The sequence below is a fragment of the Heloderma suspectum genome, chromosome 1 (genome assembly GCF_057233095.1).
Source record: "Heloderma suspectum isolate Gila_16-S chromosome 1, 16-S_ref, whole genome shotgun sequence".
Lineage (NCBI taxonomy): Eukaryota > Metazoa > Chordata > Lepidosauria > Squamata > Helodermatidae > Heloderma > Heloderma suspectum.
Window position 1 is genome coordinate 344,735,583 of NC_139458.1, and position 18,965 is coordinate 344,754,547.

Below are 18,965 nucleotides of genomic sequence, written 5' to 3' on the forward strand. Positions count from 1 at the left end.
TCATGATGGTACTTCAGAATTGTGAAAACGGGACATTGTCAGCTGGACTTGCATAGTAGGGTATGTCCTTCTTGACTGAAACAAAAGGTTTCCAAAAACTGCAGTTATCACCAGAACAGCCATTAGAATTCCGCAAAGGATAAAAACTTCTACTGGGGGAAGTCTTCCTTTACCTGAAAGAAAGGATAACCATTTGCAAAGAAGTGAAAAATTTGCCTCCAAATCGAACTTTAAAAATTGTTATCGTTGTGAATTATATTTTTCATGCTGTTTTAAACAGAGCAACAACATGGACTTCACCCTGGACTAGATGGCAGTGAAAGGGGAATATGCTGATCATAGACATCTGATATACATGCATGCAGTGCCACTGTACAGCATCAGACCATCGATCCATCTAGCCTAGGGCTGGGCAACTTGTGGCCCTCCAGATGTTTCGGCCTACAACAAAGATTGTAGATTAAAGATTATGTAAGATTAAAGATCATGGGTACTTCAAGAGGGATGTCTCCTAGTACTACCAATCAAAGGACGTTGTGCATCTATTTTGTCCATCCTTCATGGATTTTCCTGGGTAAGAAAAAAGACAAAAGCAGCAGCGGAAAAGTACAGGAGGGTTACAAATAGAAGATGGTGTTGCCTGGAAACCCCCCACCCCCAAAAAAGCCTTATCTGGAAGCACCTTATATGTATAATTCCTTCTATTTTTTATTGAAGTCTTCATGTCCTTGCACAAATGTAGCCAAAATGGCGCCACTCACACATAAGAGGACGGTGTCAGCAGACTCAGGGTAACCCCAAGGTTTGCAGGAGTAGACACAACCCACCCACCCCGCCCATAGCCCAACAAGGACCCAGTGGCCACAGAATGCTGACTGAGGCCCCATCTACATGGCACCGCTTTCACCCCCGACCCTGTCGCAACTGCGCAGCATTGCAGCTTCGGATTAGCTTCTGCTGCGATACACTCACGATTTACTGCGCACCTCCATAAGACTCCACCGTGCCCTCTTTTTTTTGCCATTATGCTTTACTGAGCAGCTGTGTAGACCCATGAGTGTGAGGGTGCAACACTGCAGTGGCTGTTTTGTATTTTATGGGTTCTGTTGTGTCTGTCCGTCCCTTGTTAGGTAAAAAGTGGATGTTCTGTGTCCCTTCATTTCCATGCCATCTGTTTGTCAGTTCCCCGGCCTGAGACTCTTGCGATGGTTCGCATTCACAAGGTATGAGCGGTATGTGCCTACCTGTCGCTTTGAAATGGTGGCCGGAGCGAAGTTGGTCCTCCCCCAAGACCGCCCTCCCGGCCACTGAGTCCAAAACAACCATTGCAAAGATACGAAGCCGCAAAAATTTGCGAAAGTGTGATTAAATAAATGAAAATGCCTCTGTAACTGCGCAGCTGCAAAGGGACTGGGGGAGTAAAGGGGCATCACAGAGTGACGCAAGCACTACACATGCCTACAACATGCCCACTGCAAAATGTGAAGTCGGTTTGGGGAAGGGACAGATGGCTCGCAACCACAGGAAACCCGCAGCAAATGAAAAACATCACAGCAAAACGCCTCCTTGGAAATCCGCATTTTCCAGGAGAATACCACAGATGGCTGCGAAGTGGCGACTGCATCATGTGTCCTGAGGGACCTCAACTCGCAGCTGCCCTGGAGCTCATGTAGATGAGGCCTGAGGGAGAGGAAAAAAACTGAATATTGTGGGGGATGGTGTGGCTAGAAGAGGAGGATGAAGGAAGAGACACAGATGTTAAAAGGGTACGGAAAACCAACTCATGGTCTGAGTTGATTATTTCCTTGTTCACACTGTGAAGCTATTTTTAAACGTCCACAGAAATGGAAGGGAGAGCTGCCCTTAGAAACCAGTGGAGAAATCTACAGTTTTAATGTAACTGCGATTGGACACACGTGAGTCCACACACACACCCCATTCCACACACACACACAAACCCAAATGGAGGGGAAAATAACCTAGTGAGGACTGAGCATGTTCAGTGGGCACAGAATGTTGACGGACTTTTGGAGAGAAAGGAAGATGAAGGGGTTGGGTAGGAAAGGAATGGAGTGGCTAGAATACTGAATAGGAGCAGATGTCAGGGTGGACACTGAGCCCATAGAATCCCAGAGTAGTTCTGATTCTGAAGAAGAGCAGTCGCTCCTGGGAGGGGAGTGCGCTCCTCTTTCCCAGGGCCAACAGCTGACGGAGATTCCTCCCACCAACATTCATAGCTTAGATAGCAGTCCAGGGAGTGACAGAGCGCGGATAGCAGACTTGGTGGACGCGCGACGCTGACGCAGAGAGCGGCGCCAGATGGAGGGCGCGGAAAGGAGGCGTAGTGCCTGGTTGGCGCGCAAACAACGGCTGCGCCCAGAGGATCCAAAGGAAAAGGGGAGGGGCTCTCCCTAGTCCTTAAGTTCAGGGGTCTGCCAGTAATTCCCTTTCAAACGGGGACCAACTGTTCCCGCTTAGGGCATAGGTACTGTGCTGATCAGATCTAGTTGCAAATGGTATAGTTGTTAAGTTGTAAAGGAAGAATAAAGCTTTGAAAGGAATCCCTTTGTCTGTGTCTGGACTTGGCTACTGGATTAGACTGAGAGAGGCCTCCAAGGAGCCCTTGACAGCACTCCGCCCTGCAACATTTTGTTGCAGGACTTCACTTCAGATAGAGAGGCAGACAAATTAGATGTCTGTGTGCTGTAAAAGAAAGCTGCTAGCTAGCGTTCACTACAACATCATGGGCTAATTATATTTTAAAGCATACATTTGTATGCTTTACTTACTTATGTTAGACTCTTCATTATCTACCAGCTTCCGTCTTATAGGACCATAAGTCACCATGTGGTTAGAAAAAGGTGTGACTTCTCTTTTATTTCTGGTCAGGCTGTCATCTGTGCAATTCTAGGAAAAATGCAAATTAGTTAATACATGTGCGATTCCCCAAAACAGTACAGCAGTTCACAGTGCAAGTCAAAATATCTTGTGATTAGGTAAACCAGCTGTTATTCCAACTCACCAGTTGGAATGAAACATTATATATTGGCAATGTTTTCCACCTCCAGTAGAGACAGCCACATTTATTTATGTACATGTATCACTGTTCAATCATACATTGTCTTAACACACTAAGGGTGCAATCCTATGCACGTTTAGATGGGAAAAAAGTGGCTTCTAAACTACAACTCCCAGCATGCCCCTACTAGTCCTGCTGACTGGGGAATGTTGGGAGTTGTAGGACTTTTTTCCATCTAAACATACATAGGACGGGGCCCTAAGCAGGTCTCTCAGAACAGATGCATAATCCACCATTCAGTTGCAATCTGCCTGTCCACCAAGGACAGTAAGGGAAATGCGAGCAGGTGTGCCTGGAGGAAGGCGCATGTGTGGGTCCCGCTGCAGGAAATACTACTCAGCCGCATGGAAATCAGTAGGAGCAGCCCCATACTTCCTTTCATGCTGCCTTACAATGGTTAGTCACCTTGAGCACCATTCTTGGTGGAAATCAAATCAAAACAAATCCACGAATAAAACAAGCTGAGATCATAGAATACTAGGGCTGGAAGGGACCATCGAGTAATAAGACCATCGAGTCCAACCCCCACAACCACCCACAATAGCATTGAGGGATGTCATGTCCCTTAATATTGTATGCATCTCCTCTACTCTGAACAAGTGAGCAATGACTCTCATGGTGACCTAGCTAGAAAATTCCCCACAATCCATTTGTGGGGCGTGCATGACTCACCATTTTGGAAGCAGTACCACCTGCAGTGGAGGCTGGTGGCTCTGATTTTGGTGGGGCTGTAAGTCCATTCTGGGTTTTGGCCGGAACCAACCAGAACTCTAAAGGAGCTATCCAAAGTGCTGAACCCTGCCCTCAAAATAGGTTTGGCACCTTGGATAGCTCCTTTAGAGTTCTGGCTGGTTCTGACCAAAACCCAAAATGGAGAACAGCCCCACCAAAATTGGAGCCACCAGCCTCCACTGACTACTCTGCATAAAATTCTCATTCTACGTCTAGACTCTTCTGTTTAAATGGACGGGGCTTGCTCACATACAACAAATACCTTGAGATGCACTGCTGTTATTTATCACATTGCCTGGAACTGTTTTAGAAGCCACCTAGAGCTAGCCTCCGATTTTGTTACAGTCTCCTTCCAAAATGTCACATTGACTTTTGATTTCATTCTGGCCTTGCTTGGTATTTCAGTCTGGTGACATTTTCAATATAACACTTGGAAAATAAATCCATTGATGGAGTTTTCTACCCACAACTGCAATTACTGCATCTCTTTTATTTTTTTAAAAAAACCCATAAGAATACTGAAGTTTATGCTGTATTCATTCACTTAATATTCCATGATTCAAGTACAAAAAGAATCTAAAGGAACATTGTTTTGAAGTAGGATATTATACTGCATCCGTTAGAAAGCCCTGTCTCAATTGATGAGATAATTTGCTAGCAGAATGCCAGTAAAGGTCACCCACCAGACTGAAATACTATTTCAGACACTTTCATATGACATTGCATTATGTGTTTGAAAGGGTGTGATGATTCAGGAATCTGTAAAAGCAGTACGGATGCACACTCTAAGCCTTAGCCACCACAACCATTCTTCTCCGCTCAACTCCAAACCAATCCCAGCAATTCCTTGCGCTACTGCAAACTTCCAAGTCAGGAAAGGGAGGTAGCCGCAATAGTCCCTACTGCAGTTCCTCAAGCCCGGCTCTGGCAAGACAGGAACTCCTCTGCCCTCCCCTTCTCTGCTTTATCCCCCAAGGTTACCCAGAAGATGTCAGCCCCAGGAACCACCCCCATCTCCCTGGTCTTGACCTGTCACAGGATCTCAGAGGTAGCACTTATTTATTCATCAAGAGAAAGTCAGAGGTGTTGAATGAACCCTTGAAGAACAGTACCAGCCCTGTCTAGCAAACAGTGATGAGATGGCGGATGTTGGGTGGTTCATTCCCCCTATGGTGGAAAGAGAAAGGACTGGTTCAGGCATCCATGATGCACATCATTTGATGACAGTTACAGTCAGGGCCAGAAATATTGGAACAAGGATAACTGTTTGGGCAGTTGGCCTCTGTACACCACCACATTGAAGTTGAAAGGAAACACACCCAGATGGGAGCCAAGTCAGGACTTTCAGCTGTAATTCAAGGGGTTTGACAAAAGTGGGGCACTAACCATTCAGGAAGGACAGCCAGTGGCATACACACACCCCCATTGTTGGTGGCTCATAAGTAATGGAACAAACCAACATCATTTCAAACTTAAGGATCGCCTTTAATACCTGGATGAAAATCCTTTGCAGTCAATGACTGACTGAAGTCTGGAACCCATGGACATGACCAAATGCTGAGTTTCCTTCCTCAAAATGCTTTGCCAGGCCTTTACTGCAGCTGCCTTCAGCTGCTGCTTGTTCGTGGGTCTTTCTGCCTATAGTCCTGTCTTCAGTAAGTGAGAAGCATGCTCTATTGGGTTGAGATCAGGTGACTGACTTGGCCATTGAAGATCATCCCACTTCTTTGCCTTGAGAAACTCTTGGGTAGCTTTTGCTGTATGTTTTGGGTCATTATCCATCTGTAATAAGAAGCGGTGTCCTATCAGTTTGGCAGCATTCAGCTGAATCTGAGCAGAAAGTATAGCCCTATTCACTGCAGAATTCATCCTGCTGCTTTTCTCAGCAGTCAGGTCATCAATAAACACCAGTGACCCAGTTGCATTGGCAGCCATACATGCCCATGCCATAACACTGTTATGTTATGGTTCAGGCATCCATGATGCACATCATTTGTGCATCATGTTTGACAGATATTTGACATGTTTCTCCACCATGTTTGACAGATGATATGATATGCTTTGGATCATGGGCTGTTCCTTTCCTTCTCCATACTTTTCTCTTCCCATCATTCTGGTACAAGTTAATCTTGGTTTCATTAGTCCAAAGAATCTTACTTCAGCACTGGGCAAGCTTTTTTAGGTGTTTGCTGGCAAAGGCTAATCTAGCCTTTCTGTTCTTGAGCATCACCAGTGGTTTGCACCTTGTTGTGAAGCCTCTGTATTTACATTCATAAAGCCATCTCTTGACTGTAGATGTTGACAATGACATGCCTACCTCCACAAGAGCGTTCTTGACCTGGCTAGATGTTGTGAAAGGGTTCCTCTTCACCATGAGCAGAATTCTGCAGTCATCCACTTTAGTTGTCTTCCGTGGTCTTCCAGGCCTTCTGCTGTTGCTGAGCTTGCCAGTTAATTCCTTCTTTTTCAGGATGGTCCAAACTGTTGTACCGGCCACTCCCACTGTTTTGCTATCTCTCTGATGAGTTTATTTTGTTTCCTCAACCTAATGATGGCCTCCTTCACTCGCATGGACACCTCCTTGGACCTCATGTTGGGAGTTCCAGTGAACAGCTACCAAATGCAAATATAACAGAACCACCTCCAGGCCTTTTATCTGCTTGATTGGTCATGGGGTGCCCAGGAAACAGGCCACACCTAGCCATGCAGCTGCTTGTCAGCCATTCATTCCATTACTTATGAGCCACCAACAATGGGTGTGTGTGTATGCCACTGGCTGTACTTCCTGAATGGTTAGTGCCCCACTTTTGCCAAACCCCTTGAATTACAGCTGGAAGTCCTGACTTCGCTCCCATCTGGGTGTGTGTCCTTTCAACTTCAATGTGGTGGTGTACAGAGGCCAACTGCCAAAACAGTTATCCCTGTTGCAATATTTCTGGCCCTAATTGTATATACAGGGACTCCAGTTAAAACCATTGTGTTGATTATATGAGGTGAAACGATGGATCTATCTGCAGTGTTTGATCTCGGATAGCTCGTTTGCATCTTACAGTTGCCACATAATAATGCAGTGATCATGTGATTAACATGCATGGACGACCCAGTCCAGAGATGCATTGAATGAGGTGAGAGAAATCAACCACAACAATCTGTGTCTGAAGAGCTAATTAGGGAGATTTAAAAGTGGTGTGTAGGAGAAGGGCTGTCATACCCCCACTGGAGGAATCCTCCTCTGAGCAGGAGCTAGAGCTTCCAGAGACAAACCATGCCAAAGAGTCACCTGCATCAAGAGATCCGAGGTAGCCTGGCCCCTCAGGGGAGATCACTGCTAGTCCATCCCTGCAAGAGGAGGGGAGTTCCGTCTACCCCAGAGGGTAGTCGTCTCAAGAGGCTTGCAAGTCGAGCTCCTTTGAGAACAAGTGCTTGATTACAAAGGAGGACTCCTCAGGAGTAAAGGACTCTGCAGCAGCAAAGGCCATTGTCCTGAGTAGGACTTTTGCCAGAGGGCTAGTAATGCACTGCAGCTGTGCCCTGGCTATAGAAGCCTTCAGTGTCAGCCTAGCTAGTGCTGCAACAACATCGTTCTACTAGCTCCAGTGCCTTGTATCTTGTTTTTCTGACCCTGCCTTGTGATTGAGCCTTTGTACTACTGACCCTTGGACTCCTACTTGACTCTGCTTCAGGATTGTGTATTGGTTCTGACTGCTTAATTATGCTTTGACCTTTGCCTGTATCTTGACTGGAGGCCTGCAGCTAGCCTACATGGTGGGGGTGGGGGCTGCCCTAACAGTAGGAGGGCAGTTTATCTGGTTTGCAGGCCTTGTAAAGACAGAACTGTAAACTGTTTTTTAATTATTTGTAAAAACAAAAATTGAGGGCAGAAAAAATTTAGGGGGGCAGGACCCCTTAGCCCACCCTTAGCTACAGGCCTGACCACTCCTGCCTTAGCCTGGTTCCATACTGGACTGAAACCTTTGTGCTTGACCATTTGCCTGTTTCCTTGCCTTCTGGATTGCTCCATAATTTGCCCTAATACTGAGTCTCGTTCAGCTATAGCAGGACACGGGTACTGAATCTTTCTGCCTGATGTTCTTTGGCTCACAATCCATCTCCGGTCACTTCCCTCTGAGCTGGACTCACTTCTGCTATTAGACTCGCTTCTGGTGGGCACTGAGGGATAGACAGGGAGAAAGTTCAGCATTGCCTGCCCATGCACCCAGCTTACACTTTAAAACCACAGTTCTGTACCTACTTAAGTGGGAATAAGTCCCATTTAACTCCTTGGGGCTTACTTTTGAGTAGACATGTATAGGTTTGCTCTGCAAATTGCTTCTTATCACCTGCATAACACATGATTGGAGCAAGCCTATGTTTAAAGACACACGTCTGCCACTGCCATGTATAATTCCACATTGAAAAGTGTTAAAATAACGAAAAGCCAACTTTAATGTTTCCTTTTCATTCCATATTACTATAATGCACCAGAACCAAAATAGTCTAAGAAAAAACCCAAATAAGTATGCCTTTAACTTGGTTTGCACAATCAAAATAGTCCACTGTGGCTTAAATAAGTGCCACATGCCAGGTGGGATTTAAATATTCAGTACCCAACTTGTTATGTTGTGTGAACCTGGGCAGCAGGGGTTGTGCATGGGTTATGTGCCATGGATTATGCAAGGATTTTTTTAACCCTTGGATACCCCCACTGCCCAGGTTTGCATGACAAGCTGTGGCTGGGTAGTGAATATTCAAAATGGCCACCGCATACACCACAGCCCACCATGGCTTAAAGAAACCATGGTGGGCTGTTCAAGCATGTAAACCAGCCCTATGGGTTGACTGTGGTTTGTTGTTGAACAGTAGATTATTGTGTTCTGTGAACCCAGCTGCGCTAACAAACCATGGTTTGTTAACCATGAACAACCCACTGTTCTCAACCCAACAACAAACCATGGATTATCTTTGTGGGCTCTTTGTGCTTAACAAACCATATTTTGTTGGCGCAGCTGGGTTCACACAACACAACAACCCATGGCTCAATGACAACTCACACTTGAGTGTGGTTATCATGTTGTGTGAACCCAGTCATAATCTTGCCACTTTACAAAATGCTTCCCCACTGATCAACAAGTTTTAGTTGATTAATTTGTCCGTTAAAACCCTCAGTCTTTAACCCATAGAACTTTCTCATTAGTTCTTGATCTGTCTGGTTGTGCCTGATCATATACAAATATAAAATTTAGCAGGGTAACTGGAATGATGTTAAGCCAATTTGCACTCTCTAAGTGACTGTCCTACAGTTGCAGCTGTAGAAATCCTGAGCTATAAAAGACTAGCAATACATATTGAATACAAAATAAAATATAATATCTGAACTATTAGTAAAATGGCTTACATGTTAGAGCTGACATAAATATTAACCAGATACTATTTCATTTAAATTTTTAATTAAAAAAAACCTGCAAAAGCTGACGCTCGCTGCTAGAAGGAAAGGCGATCTTCAATATTTTCCTTTCATTCTCTACTACAGTAACACACCAGAACCAAAAAGCCTCAATTTTAAATTCAAAATTTAAAGTTTGAATTCAAATTTTGAATGTGAAATTCCTCCATAATAATTCAAAATTTGCATGGTTTATATGTATTGCAATTTTCTGATTTGTTTCGAGTGTGGCAGGCATAAAGATTGCAATTCTATATACACTTACCTGGGAGGAAAAGCCACTGAACACAGTGGGGCTTTCTTCTGAGTAAACATGCATAGGATTGTGCTGCTTATCTCATAACACTCTCATATTGTCATGTATTAAATATCATTGCATATAATCTGGCAAATACTATCAGATAAAAAATAACATCTGATGTTTATCTTCTCTCAAATACCAGGATAAGTTAACCATCAAATTCTAAAAGGCGCAACGCTATGCATTTTTAGATAGAAACAAGTCCTACAACTCCCAGCATTCCCCAGCTGGCTAGGGAATGCTGGGAGTTGTAGGACTTGGGGCATCTCTATACCAGCCTAAAATCCTGCATTTAAAATGGGGCTTTCTGCTTCCGTTTTAAATCCAGGATCATGATGACTCCCTTTTTCACGTGCTTCCTCCTGCCCCGTTTCCCCCCGTATCTGAGTCTTCCATTGCCTTTCATTGATCTCGCTCCTCTTCTTGCCCTTTTCCTCTTTTCACGGAGGGAACTGAAGAGGTACACAACAGGGTAATTTGATAGCTCATGATCTGCCATCTATTTAAAAACAGAACGAAGGGCATTTAGTGCAGGAGACACCCTGAATGATCACGGCGTCATGTAAAGAGCCCGCAAACTTCCGTGAAGGACCAATCTCCATCGCAGAATAAAAGCTCGGTGTGAAGGAGCCCTTGTTTCTGTCTAAATATGCATAGGAGTGCAGCCTAAATATCATTGCACACCAGCTGTCATATATATTTTCCCTATGCAAATATGGAGGTGAATTTTGGGGATCAAAGTACCTTTAGCTCTACCACCCACCACCAGTTCATATATTGTTATGTGTCCCCCTGTTGATTAACTTACTGGTTTGCAAACAGCAGCAGTACTATGACAAATCTGAACTGTGCAGTGTAGGAAAACATGGTTGTAGGCGATGCCAACAAATTTGAACATTTGGATCCTAAATGTTGCTTCTTCACTGTCTCCGTTTGTTATTACAGACAGGGTCTCATCTTTTACAATTTGTGGGCAGCTGTGCAGGCAAAAAACAAAAACAAGTGATTACATCAAAAGCTGCTATCTCTGCAAATGGATGAATAGACACAAGAGGGATGGCCCACGTAGCACTGGGGTCTCCAGTGTGATGCCCACAGACACAAATGTGCCCATGGACACCTCTCTTGGTGCACACACCAGGCTCCCTGCCCCTCCTGGTTTTTATTTTATATCTTAATTTTTTGTTTGTTCATACTGGGAGCCTGGCATGTTAAGTGCTGCCCTCCAGTGCCATCTTTATTTCAGGTCTTGTACTTTGGTTCTTTGGCGAGTTAATTTTCTTTTAGTTTCACCAGTTTGCATTCTGGGAAATCAGTGCTTTGTGACTGACCTAGCAGCCATTTTATGAATGGGCATGCTCCACTATGGCAGCTATTTTTGTGAGAGAACCCACGACATGCTCTCAAAATTCCATACGTGCTTACCAACCCAGAAAATTTGGGGACCCCTTCACTTAGCAGAATGGACCACTTAGCAGAAACCCAGTCTTTGTGTACTGTACTTGCTATTCAAAATAATACTGTCATTAAAATACTTTATCAACTCTGGGTATTTTTAGCTGCATTGTTGGTCTAGAGTGGGCCTCTTTTTCAGTTGCACTACCTCTTTGAGTAACAGCAGCAACTCGCTCTCCCTTGCAAATACCAGCTCACAGCCCCTGTCCCCACTGAACAGCTTATCTGGGTGAGAAGAGACACATCACTGATCAGGGAATGGCAGGGAGCCCACCCAACAACCCCCTGTAAACAGAAAAACTATATCTGCTAAGGAGCTTGGGGAAAATGACAGTGTTGTGGCACCTTCAAGACTAGCAAAATTATTCTGGCATAAGCTTCCGTGGACTAGAGTCCTCTGCATCTATGTTCAGCGTCTAACACCTTCCTTTGAGGGCCTCCTCTGAGGGAAGCTCGAAAGGCAGCAATGAGGAAGAGGGCCTTCTCGGTGGTGCCCCCCCAACTGTGAAACAAAGTCCCTGATGACCTCTGCCTGGCACCAACACTGTTATCATTTTGGTGCCAGGTTCCCAGGCATTTGTCAGCACATGATGAGTTTTAATCGGTCCCGGATGTGCCTGTAGTTATGACTGACTGTTCAAAGTTGTTCTTAGTTATATGCTGTTTGTGTGATTTGTCTGTATGCTTTTATGTAAATGGCTTTTAAACGTTGCATATTGTATTTCAATGTTTTAACTTCTGTAAGCTGCCCAGAGAGCTTCAGCTATGGGGCAGTATAGAAATCATCATCATCATCATCATCCACAAGAGTTTATGACACAATAAGTTTAAGTCTTTATTGTGCCACAAGACTCTCTGATGGTTTTGCTCCAAACCCCAGACTAACACGCACCTATCCCTCTGGAAAAAGGTACTTGGGGTCGCCAGTGTACCACGGATGCTGCCGCTGTTGAAGAGTGCTTCACATATTACATTGTTTACATGCACGCAGTGCAGATTCACATACACTGTGCACTCACAAAGATTATAATGTATCCACGTGACAAACATGTGTTTGCAAATACTGTATGTATGTTACACTGGAACTTGCTGTGTACAAGCAAACATTTATTTGGCACTGCATAAAGGGAGATGGAATTGCACAGGATGCGAGTTTGATGATGGAGGAGCATGTGAGCAGTTTAAATTTGCCTCTTGTCCTTTCATCATCACCAGCAGTGGGATTATTCTCCCAGCACATGCATCAGTTATTGACAGAAAGGAATATAGATGCAGGAGACCCATACCTGATGGAGTCAGAGGTTACACAGAGAAACAGGAACATAAAAAGTGAGCAAGCATGTTGCCGAGAGGGGAAATGGGGTCTTATCCCCTAAGCTTCTCATTCAAAGCCTGCTTGTCTGGTGAACATTAGATGACACTCATTCCTTCCTTGCCTGAGATAGTGAGGATTCTATTATATATAGCGGGGAGATCCTTCACCTTCTAATTTGTTTCTTTGGGAACTGCATCTGAGAAGAAATCAGCTCCAGTCCAATTGCAGAGCTCAGTTCAAATATGTCCAGTAAAAAGCTGATTATCTGGGTGCTTCTAGGTGGAGAGCCTCCTAGTGCAACCAATCAGAAGGCATTGTGCTGTGATTCTGTCTTTTTTCCCTTAACCGATTTTTCTCTGATAAGAAAAAAGATGGAAGGAGCAGTGGGAAAATGTGGGAGGCAGTGGTGGCTGGTGGTTCCGATGTCAGTGGGATGGTGAACCCACTCCAAGTTTCAGTCAGAATGAGTCAGAACTCTAAAGGAGCTATCTAAAGCACCTTGGATAGCCTCTGATTCACACCTGGAGCAGATTCATTGCCCCAGTGGCATCAGACCACCAGCCTCCACTGGCGGGAAGATTCAAAATGGAAGACGTCATCAGCTAGAGCCCCCATAAAATTCTGTGAATGTGCCAGGGTGATGGCACGATAGCAGTCTTGCCTGGAAGCAGCCTTAAAAGCAGCTAGTAAACACCAGCTTCATCTGGGCTTGAAGGAGTGGGTGGCAGCAAGCCAGTTTTTTTTTTTTTGGTCTGTGCTACATTCAGACAGAAGTAGGGCCCTTGCTAGCTTCTCGCCCATGTTTACCTCTAGACTTCATCCTTTAATGTAGATGAGGTGGAGGACCTATTTTGGTTTGTACCATTTCAGACTGCAAGTGGGGACTCACATCACTGTTGGTTCCAGGTTTTTGTGGGGCCTTGGGCAAGACACCCTCAACAGCCCCCCCCCCTTTCAGTGAATTTGCCTTCTCATTGCCATTGTCACCAGCTGCTATTGCTCCCTCATCCTCTTCCTCATCGTGCTTGTTTCCACAGGCTTGCTTGACCAGAAGAGAGCCAGTGAGCAAGTAGGCAGTGGCATCTACTGCTTCTCTTTCTCACCACTACCTCTGTCTAGGCCAGAGCAAGAGGCAGGTGAACAAGCATATGGCAATGGTGAAAAAGAGGAGCAAGTCCAGGGTGGGGAGGGCTCTTACCAGTGGGCCCCTAGTGGGATGTGGGCCCTTGGCAGGTGCCCAACCACGGGGATAGCTACACGGCACCACTATCAACATTCACTCCATCGTAACCGCGCAGCATTGCAGCTGTGAATTAGCGTCTGCTGTGGTACACATGCGATTTACTGCAGACTTCTCCAACAGGAAAAATCCGCTGTGCCCTGACACATGGCTGTTAAAGCGAAGTAAACTGCAGCAGTCGTGCTGCTCTTTTAAAAACAACAACAACACCATTCTATTTAAATGCGCAGCCGTGCAGTCACGTGAGGGTGGGGGGTGTGACACTTCGGGTTTTAGAGACTGTTTTGTATTTTAGGGGTTCTTTTGTGTCTGTCCATTCCTCTTTGGTAAGATGTGGGCAGTTTGCTCCTTTGTTACCATGCCAACTGTTTGGCATGGTAACTCTCATGATGGTTTGCATGTGTGAGGGGCATGCCCACATGAGAGGTACGTGCCTACCCATCATTCCAAAATGGATACCTCTCTGTTACCGCGCAGCTTCAAAGGAACAAGGAGGAACAGGGAGGAGTGAAAAGGCGTCATAGAGTGACGCGATCACTAAGCACGCCTACCCCACACCCACCACAAACTGCAAAGTCAGTTCAAGGAAGGGTCAGACAGCTCAGCAACCGCAGTAAACCCACAGCAAGCTAAAAAAAATGGAGCAAAACGCCTTTCCAGAAATCCGCATTTTCCCTGTGAAAACCATGGTTAGGCTGCCAAGTGGCGGCTACGTCGTATGTCCCCAAGGTCCTTGGATCACAGCAGCCCTGGAGTAAATGGCTCATGTAGATGGGGCCCATGTCTACCCTTGATGCCAGCCCAAAGTCACATGGGCTGGGAGATATGACAGCACTCTTCAAGTACTTGAAAGGTTGTCACAGGGAGGAAGGCCAGGATCTCTTCTCGATCATCCCAGAGTGCAGGACACGGAATAATGGACTCAAGTTACAGGAAGCCAGATTCCAGCTGAACATCAGGAAAAACCTCCTGACTGTTAGAGCAATACGACAATGGAACCAATTACCTGGGGAAGTGGTGGGCTCTCCCACACTGGAGGCATTCAAGACGAGGCTGGACAGCCATCTGTCAGGGATGCTCTGACTTGGATTCCTGCATTGAGCAGGCGGTTGGACTCGATGCCCTTGTAGGCCCCTTCCAACCCTCCTATTCTATGATTCTATGACTGACTACTCTTGATAAAAAGAAATTCTTTGTCCAGGGAGAAAGACTCTAGCATACTCTTTACCCTCACATATTGGTTTTCTATGTGCAGCGATTTTGAATGAAGAATATTCAGTCATATGAGCCTCCAGCTGTAGCATGAAATGTGTCAGTCCAAAATAGATTTACCATTTCATCTGCTGTTTGTAAAAAATAGGCCTCTGGCTCCTTCACTTTAGAGATGAGAAAACAGTAAGGATAAGAGTTTCAATTCTATATCCTTCACCAAAGCAACTCTTAGCTAATACTAAGGTGCCTCAGTGTGTGTTCTAGTATTTTCAACAACAATAAGGAACAGGAGCATTTGATATTTCTAGTGACACAACTGAATGCTTAAACTATTGTCAGAATTCCTTTTTAGAGTCTCACAAGGGTGAATGATAGAAGCACACTGTTGTATATTGTTATCAGCTATGCACACACTAAACCGTCAAAAACATAGCTTTGTATTCATATGACAGCCTCTCTCCCTCAGCAGCCTTATAGTATTAAAAAAAAAAGGGAACGGAAAGGTTGAGGGGATGATTGCAAAAACTAAATGACATAAGAGCTTATAATTTATATGTCACCCTGCACAGGAGGTCAGCTAATATATTTTCAGAATGTGTCATGCAGTTTATAGTGGTGAGGCACCAACCTCTCTTTAATAAATGAATACTGAACAACATAAACCGGATCCTTTGTTGGGGTTGACCAGCAGTTTTCAAGCCTAATTATTAAGTTCCCTGGAACCTGCCAGACAAGGAGAGAAAGAACATAAATAGGCATTTTAAAAGTCAATATTAATGAATAATTGTATTGTATGTGTTTTTACGTAAACCGCTTGGAAATCCTGGGATGTCAAGTGGTATAGAAACCACTTAGACAAACAAACAAAATATACAACTGACCAAAATCAGACAACTGAATCCAGGGCTAAGGAAAGGGTGCTACACATTGCCACAAATGAAACTCTCTCACAAATAACTGTAGCTTTAAAAATCCAATTTCTTTCAGTGGAAACAGATTAGCATTAATTGAATCCTTGTAAGACATTTTACACTAGCAAAATAAAAAAATGTGAAAGAAAGAAAGAAAGAGGAGGAGAAAGAGAGCTAAGGTATGAATGAGTATGCTGACATTTCTAGTACGGCAGTTCTGCAGTGGAATATACAGGCCAGCTTTATGGGGTTGTTATTCTGAACATTTTAGGGTGCAATCCTATCAAGATAGGCAGCCACCTCCGAACTCGGAGGCGACTGCCTATCCAATGCAGGGCAGGGGAAGCGTGGAGGGGATCATTCCCTCTGCTCTCCAGCCGCCCTGCATTCATGACTAGACAGCCGATTCGGCTGTCTAGCCATAGGACCTCGCAGCGTGGAAAGCGGTAGCTGGACAACACATAGGATGTGTCATACCGGCATTTCTGACTTCCCTGCCCCGACATGCCCCCAAGAATGCCCCGTTTTTGCTGCTCCGCACTCCTCTTTTGAGCGTGGTGCACAGGGCCATTCCACGCTGTCTACAAGGCGGCGCGGGAGGGAGTGGAGGTTGGTTCTCAGGGAACCAACCTATCCTATAGCTGTCTAGCTGCTGACTAATGGCCATAGGATTGCGCCCTTAGAGAGGGAAGAAAGAAAGACCTTTTCAGTGAACTTTATAAAGTTATGAACAGTTTAGAGGCATTTGTCTCATTCTGGGGCAAGACTGTTTTTAAAAATATATTTTATGATCCTCCAAATAAATGGATCAGAATGTAAATATATCATAGGCAGGTTGCAATGACTCTGAAATTGTCTGAGTTTGATTTTTTTTTTTACTCCTCTTCTCAGGAATCTTGGCTGGTGCTTGGTGGAAGGAGGCAGCCTTGTCTTTGCTACCTATTCACCACCTTGACCCCCAGATCTTTCAGGGACTCAATAACCTCAGGTACCATTTTAACTTTGACAAATATGTTGTCCTCTAGAGTCAGAAAAGGAATGGTAGTCCACATGTCTTCAAAATGCTCGTCCTTGTACAGCATCATGGACACAGAGAAGTTCCCATCTTCGGTATTTAGTGTAATGGTCCTGTTGAACAAAGACACAGAGATGCACAGTTTGCACAAAGCAGCTGAACTTACTCAAAAAGCACACTTACTCTGATAACCTTAGATATAAACTTTTTTTTTTTAATGGTCAAAAAACATTAATGGAAGTGTGTGTTAGCCAGTGATTTACTGCTGAAGTCTAAGTATGTCGAGGCATGGGTCAGCTATATAAATCACAATGCTAGCTAGCATTGCAGAGCTCTTACACTGGTGAGTCAGGCTAATAGACAAATGTTTAGGATCAAGTTGCGAGGAATGCAGTAGCTGGGGTGACCAGATCCCCTTGTTAAGCAAGGTTGCAGCTTTGTTTTCTGGCTCCTGGGACTTTAATAGCTGCGTAACAGGCAGAAATTCAAAAAGGTGACGCTTTCACCAGTATGGTGATAGGAAAAACTTCAATAGATGAATTTCCAGTGCCGGCTCCAGGTTTTGGTGGGCTCTTGGCAGTTGCCCAACTATGCTGACCCTTGACACCGGCCCTGTGAATTTCTGCCTCTCATGCGCAGAAGCTGAAGTGAGGAAAACGAGATGAGCTCTCTTAAGCAAGATAGGCCCACTCTTCTCAAGACAGCAGTCTCAGATGGTTATACTTTAGCAAGGCTAAATTTACGTAGCATAACTGAGTACAATGTTTAAGCCAGTTTTGTCCAGCTGCCTCTCAAATGTCTTTAATCGAGACACTTTGCTGAGCCTAAGACGACGACAACAACCTTACCTGACATCAACACTGATTTTATTTTCTCCATTAGGCTGCTCTACCATGTAGTTGATAGGGTATCGGCAGGCAAACGTGATATTAATAAAAGTTCTTGTGATTACATCAGAGAAGTTGTTCTGTATAGTGTTGGTGAAAATAATATGTGTACCATCTGAATCCTGGAAGTCAGTAAAAACAACAACACCCTAATAAGTCCCAACTTCTAGGCTTTATTTATTAATTAAAATATTTCTATACCACCTTTCAGTTAGGACAGTGTACAACGCAACATTTGAAACCATTTTAACATGAGAGTGAGATGTAGAGCAACAAGATACAGGAGAGTGAGACCAACAATCAGCTCCTCATTAATAGTAATTAAATGCAGACCAAACAGGGATATCTTTACCGCTCACCAAAAGGCAATCGATGAGGGAGCTGGTCTAATCCCTTTAGGGGCACCACCACAGAAAAGGCTCCATCCCGTGTTCCCACCGATGTGGCCTCACTTCATGGTGGGATATAAACCAGGGCTTCAAATGCAGATCGTAAAACACAGGCTGGCTCATATGGAAGTGGACAGTCTTTCAGATTGTTTGTGAAATAAGAACATGGCGGGAGCGGCTGCTTTGCTTCCAAGCAGCATTTTATGGCTTGGAAGTGTTAGTCCTTAATCAACTAGAGCACTCAGCAAAGTCAGGAAACCTCCTTTGAATGCATGGATGTTTTGCCAAGGTCTCAGTGATCAGAGCCTAGGGATGGGAGAACCAGGGATTCCCCCAACTCTCCTTCATACCTCAGTTCTTCTTGCTCCCCTTCTTGTTTGCAACCTTTTTCTTTCCATCCAAATGGGGAAAGGGTGCATTTCAAATGTGAAAGATGTGCATTTTTGTGCACATTTTTCAAAAGTGCACACTTTCCCCCCATTGACTAAAGTGTGAAAACGTGCATTTTTTTTAAAAAAATGTGCATTTTAAAGTGTGCACTATTCAAAATATACATTTTTGAACCTAATTTTGGAATTTATTAACTTTTTCCCAAAAAAATAAGCTCGTGTTTGTGTTTGGAATTGCTCAAATATGATATATATATATATATATATATATATATATATATATATATATCATATATATCAAATATTCAAAAATGAAATAGCTGAAATGATTTGCAAACTGAAACAAAACTCACATACATCCCTAGAACACATCTCCTTTCTGCTCTTCCAGTTCAAAGAAAAGGGGATGGAATTAAGAACCACACATGTAACCTGAGCATGGCACCTTCTTTCTAGACAGACCTGACATGGGGTTTTGGGGGGGGGGAGGCACTAGAGATCTCTGCAGGCTGACTTTGTCCTGAACCCTTGGTCTATGAGGGAAAACTGTGGTAGCTCACAGTTGAGAAAATGTACAGAGAAAATATATAACAAGTC

General features: G+C 44.4%; 1 protein-coding gene across 1 annotated transcript in view; it reads right to left on the reverse strand.

Annotated features, from left to right (window-relative positions):
• Nucleotides 1-18,965, reverse strand: part of LOC146359624 (pancreatic secretory granule membrane major glycoprotein GP2-like) — a 30,005-nt gene continuing 11,040 nt past the window's right edge. Inside the window, exons 4-9 of the mRNA XM_084831864.1 lie at nucleotides 17,552-17,712; nucleotides 16,681-16,816; nucleotides 15,406-15,500; nucleotides 10,364-10,532; nucleotides 2,790-2,907; nucleotides 1-173 (exon numbers count right to left, since the gene is read on the reverse strand). Coding sequence (XP_084687990.1) covers nucleotides 1-173; nucleotides 2,790-2,907; nucleotides 10,364-10,532; nucleotides 15,406-15,500; nucleotides 16,681-16,816; nucleotides 17,552-17,712 — 852 coding nt within the window. The remainder of the gene's footprint in view (nucleotides 174-2,789; nucleotides 2,908-10,363; nucleotides 10,533-15,405; nucleotides 15,501-16,680; nucleotides 16,817-17,551; nucleotides 17,713-18,965) is intronic.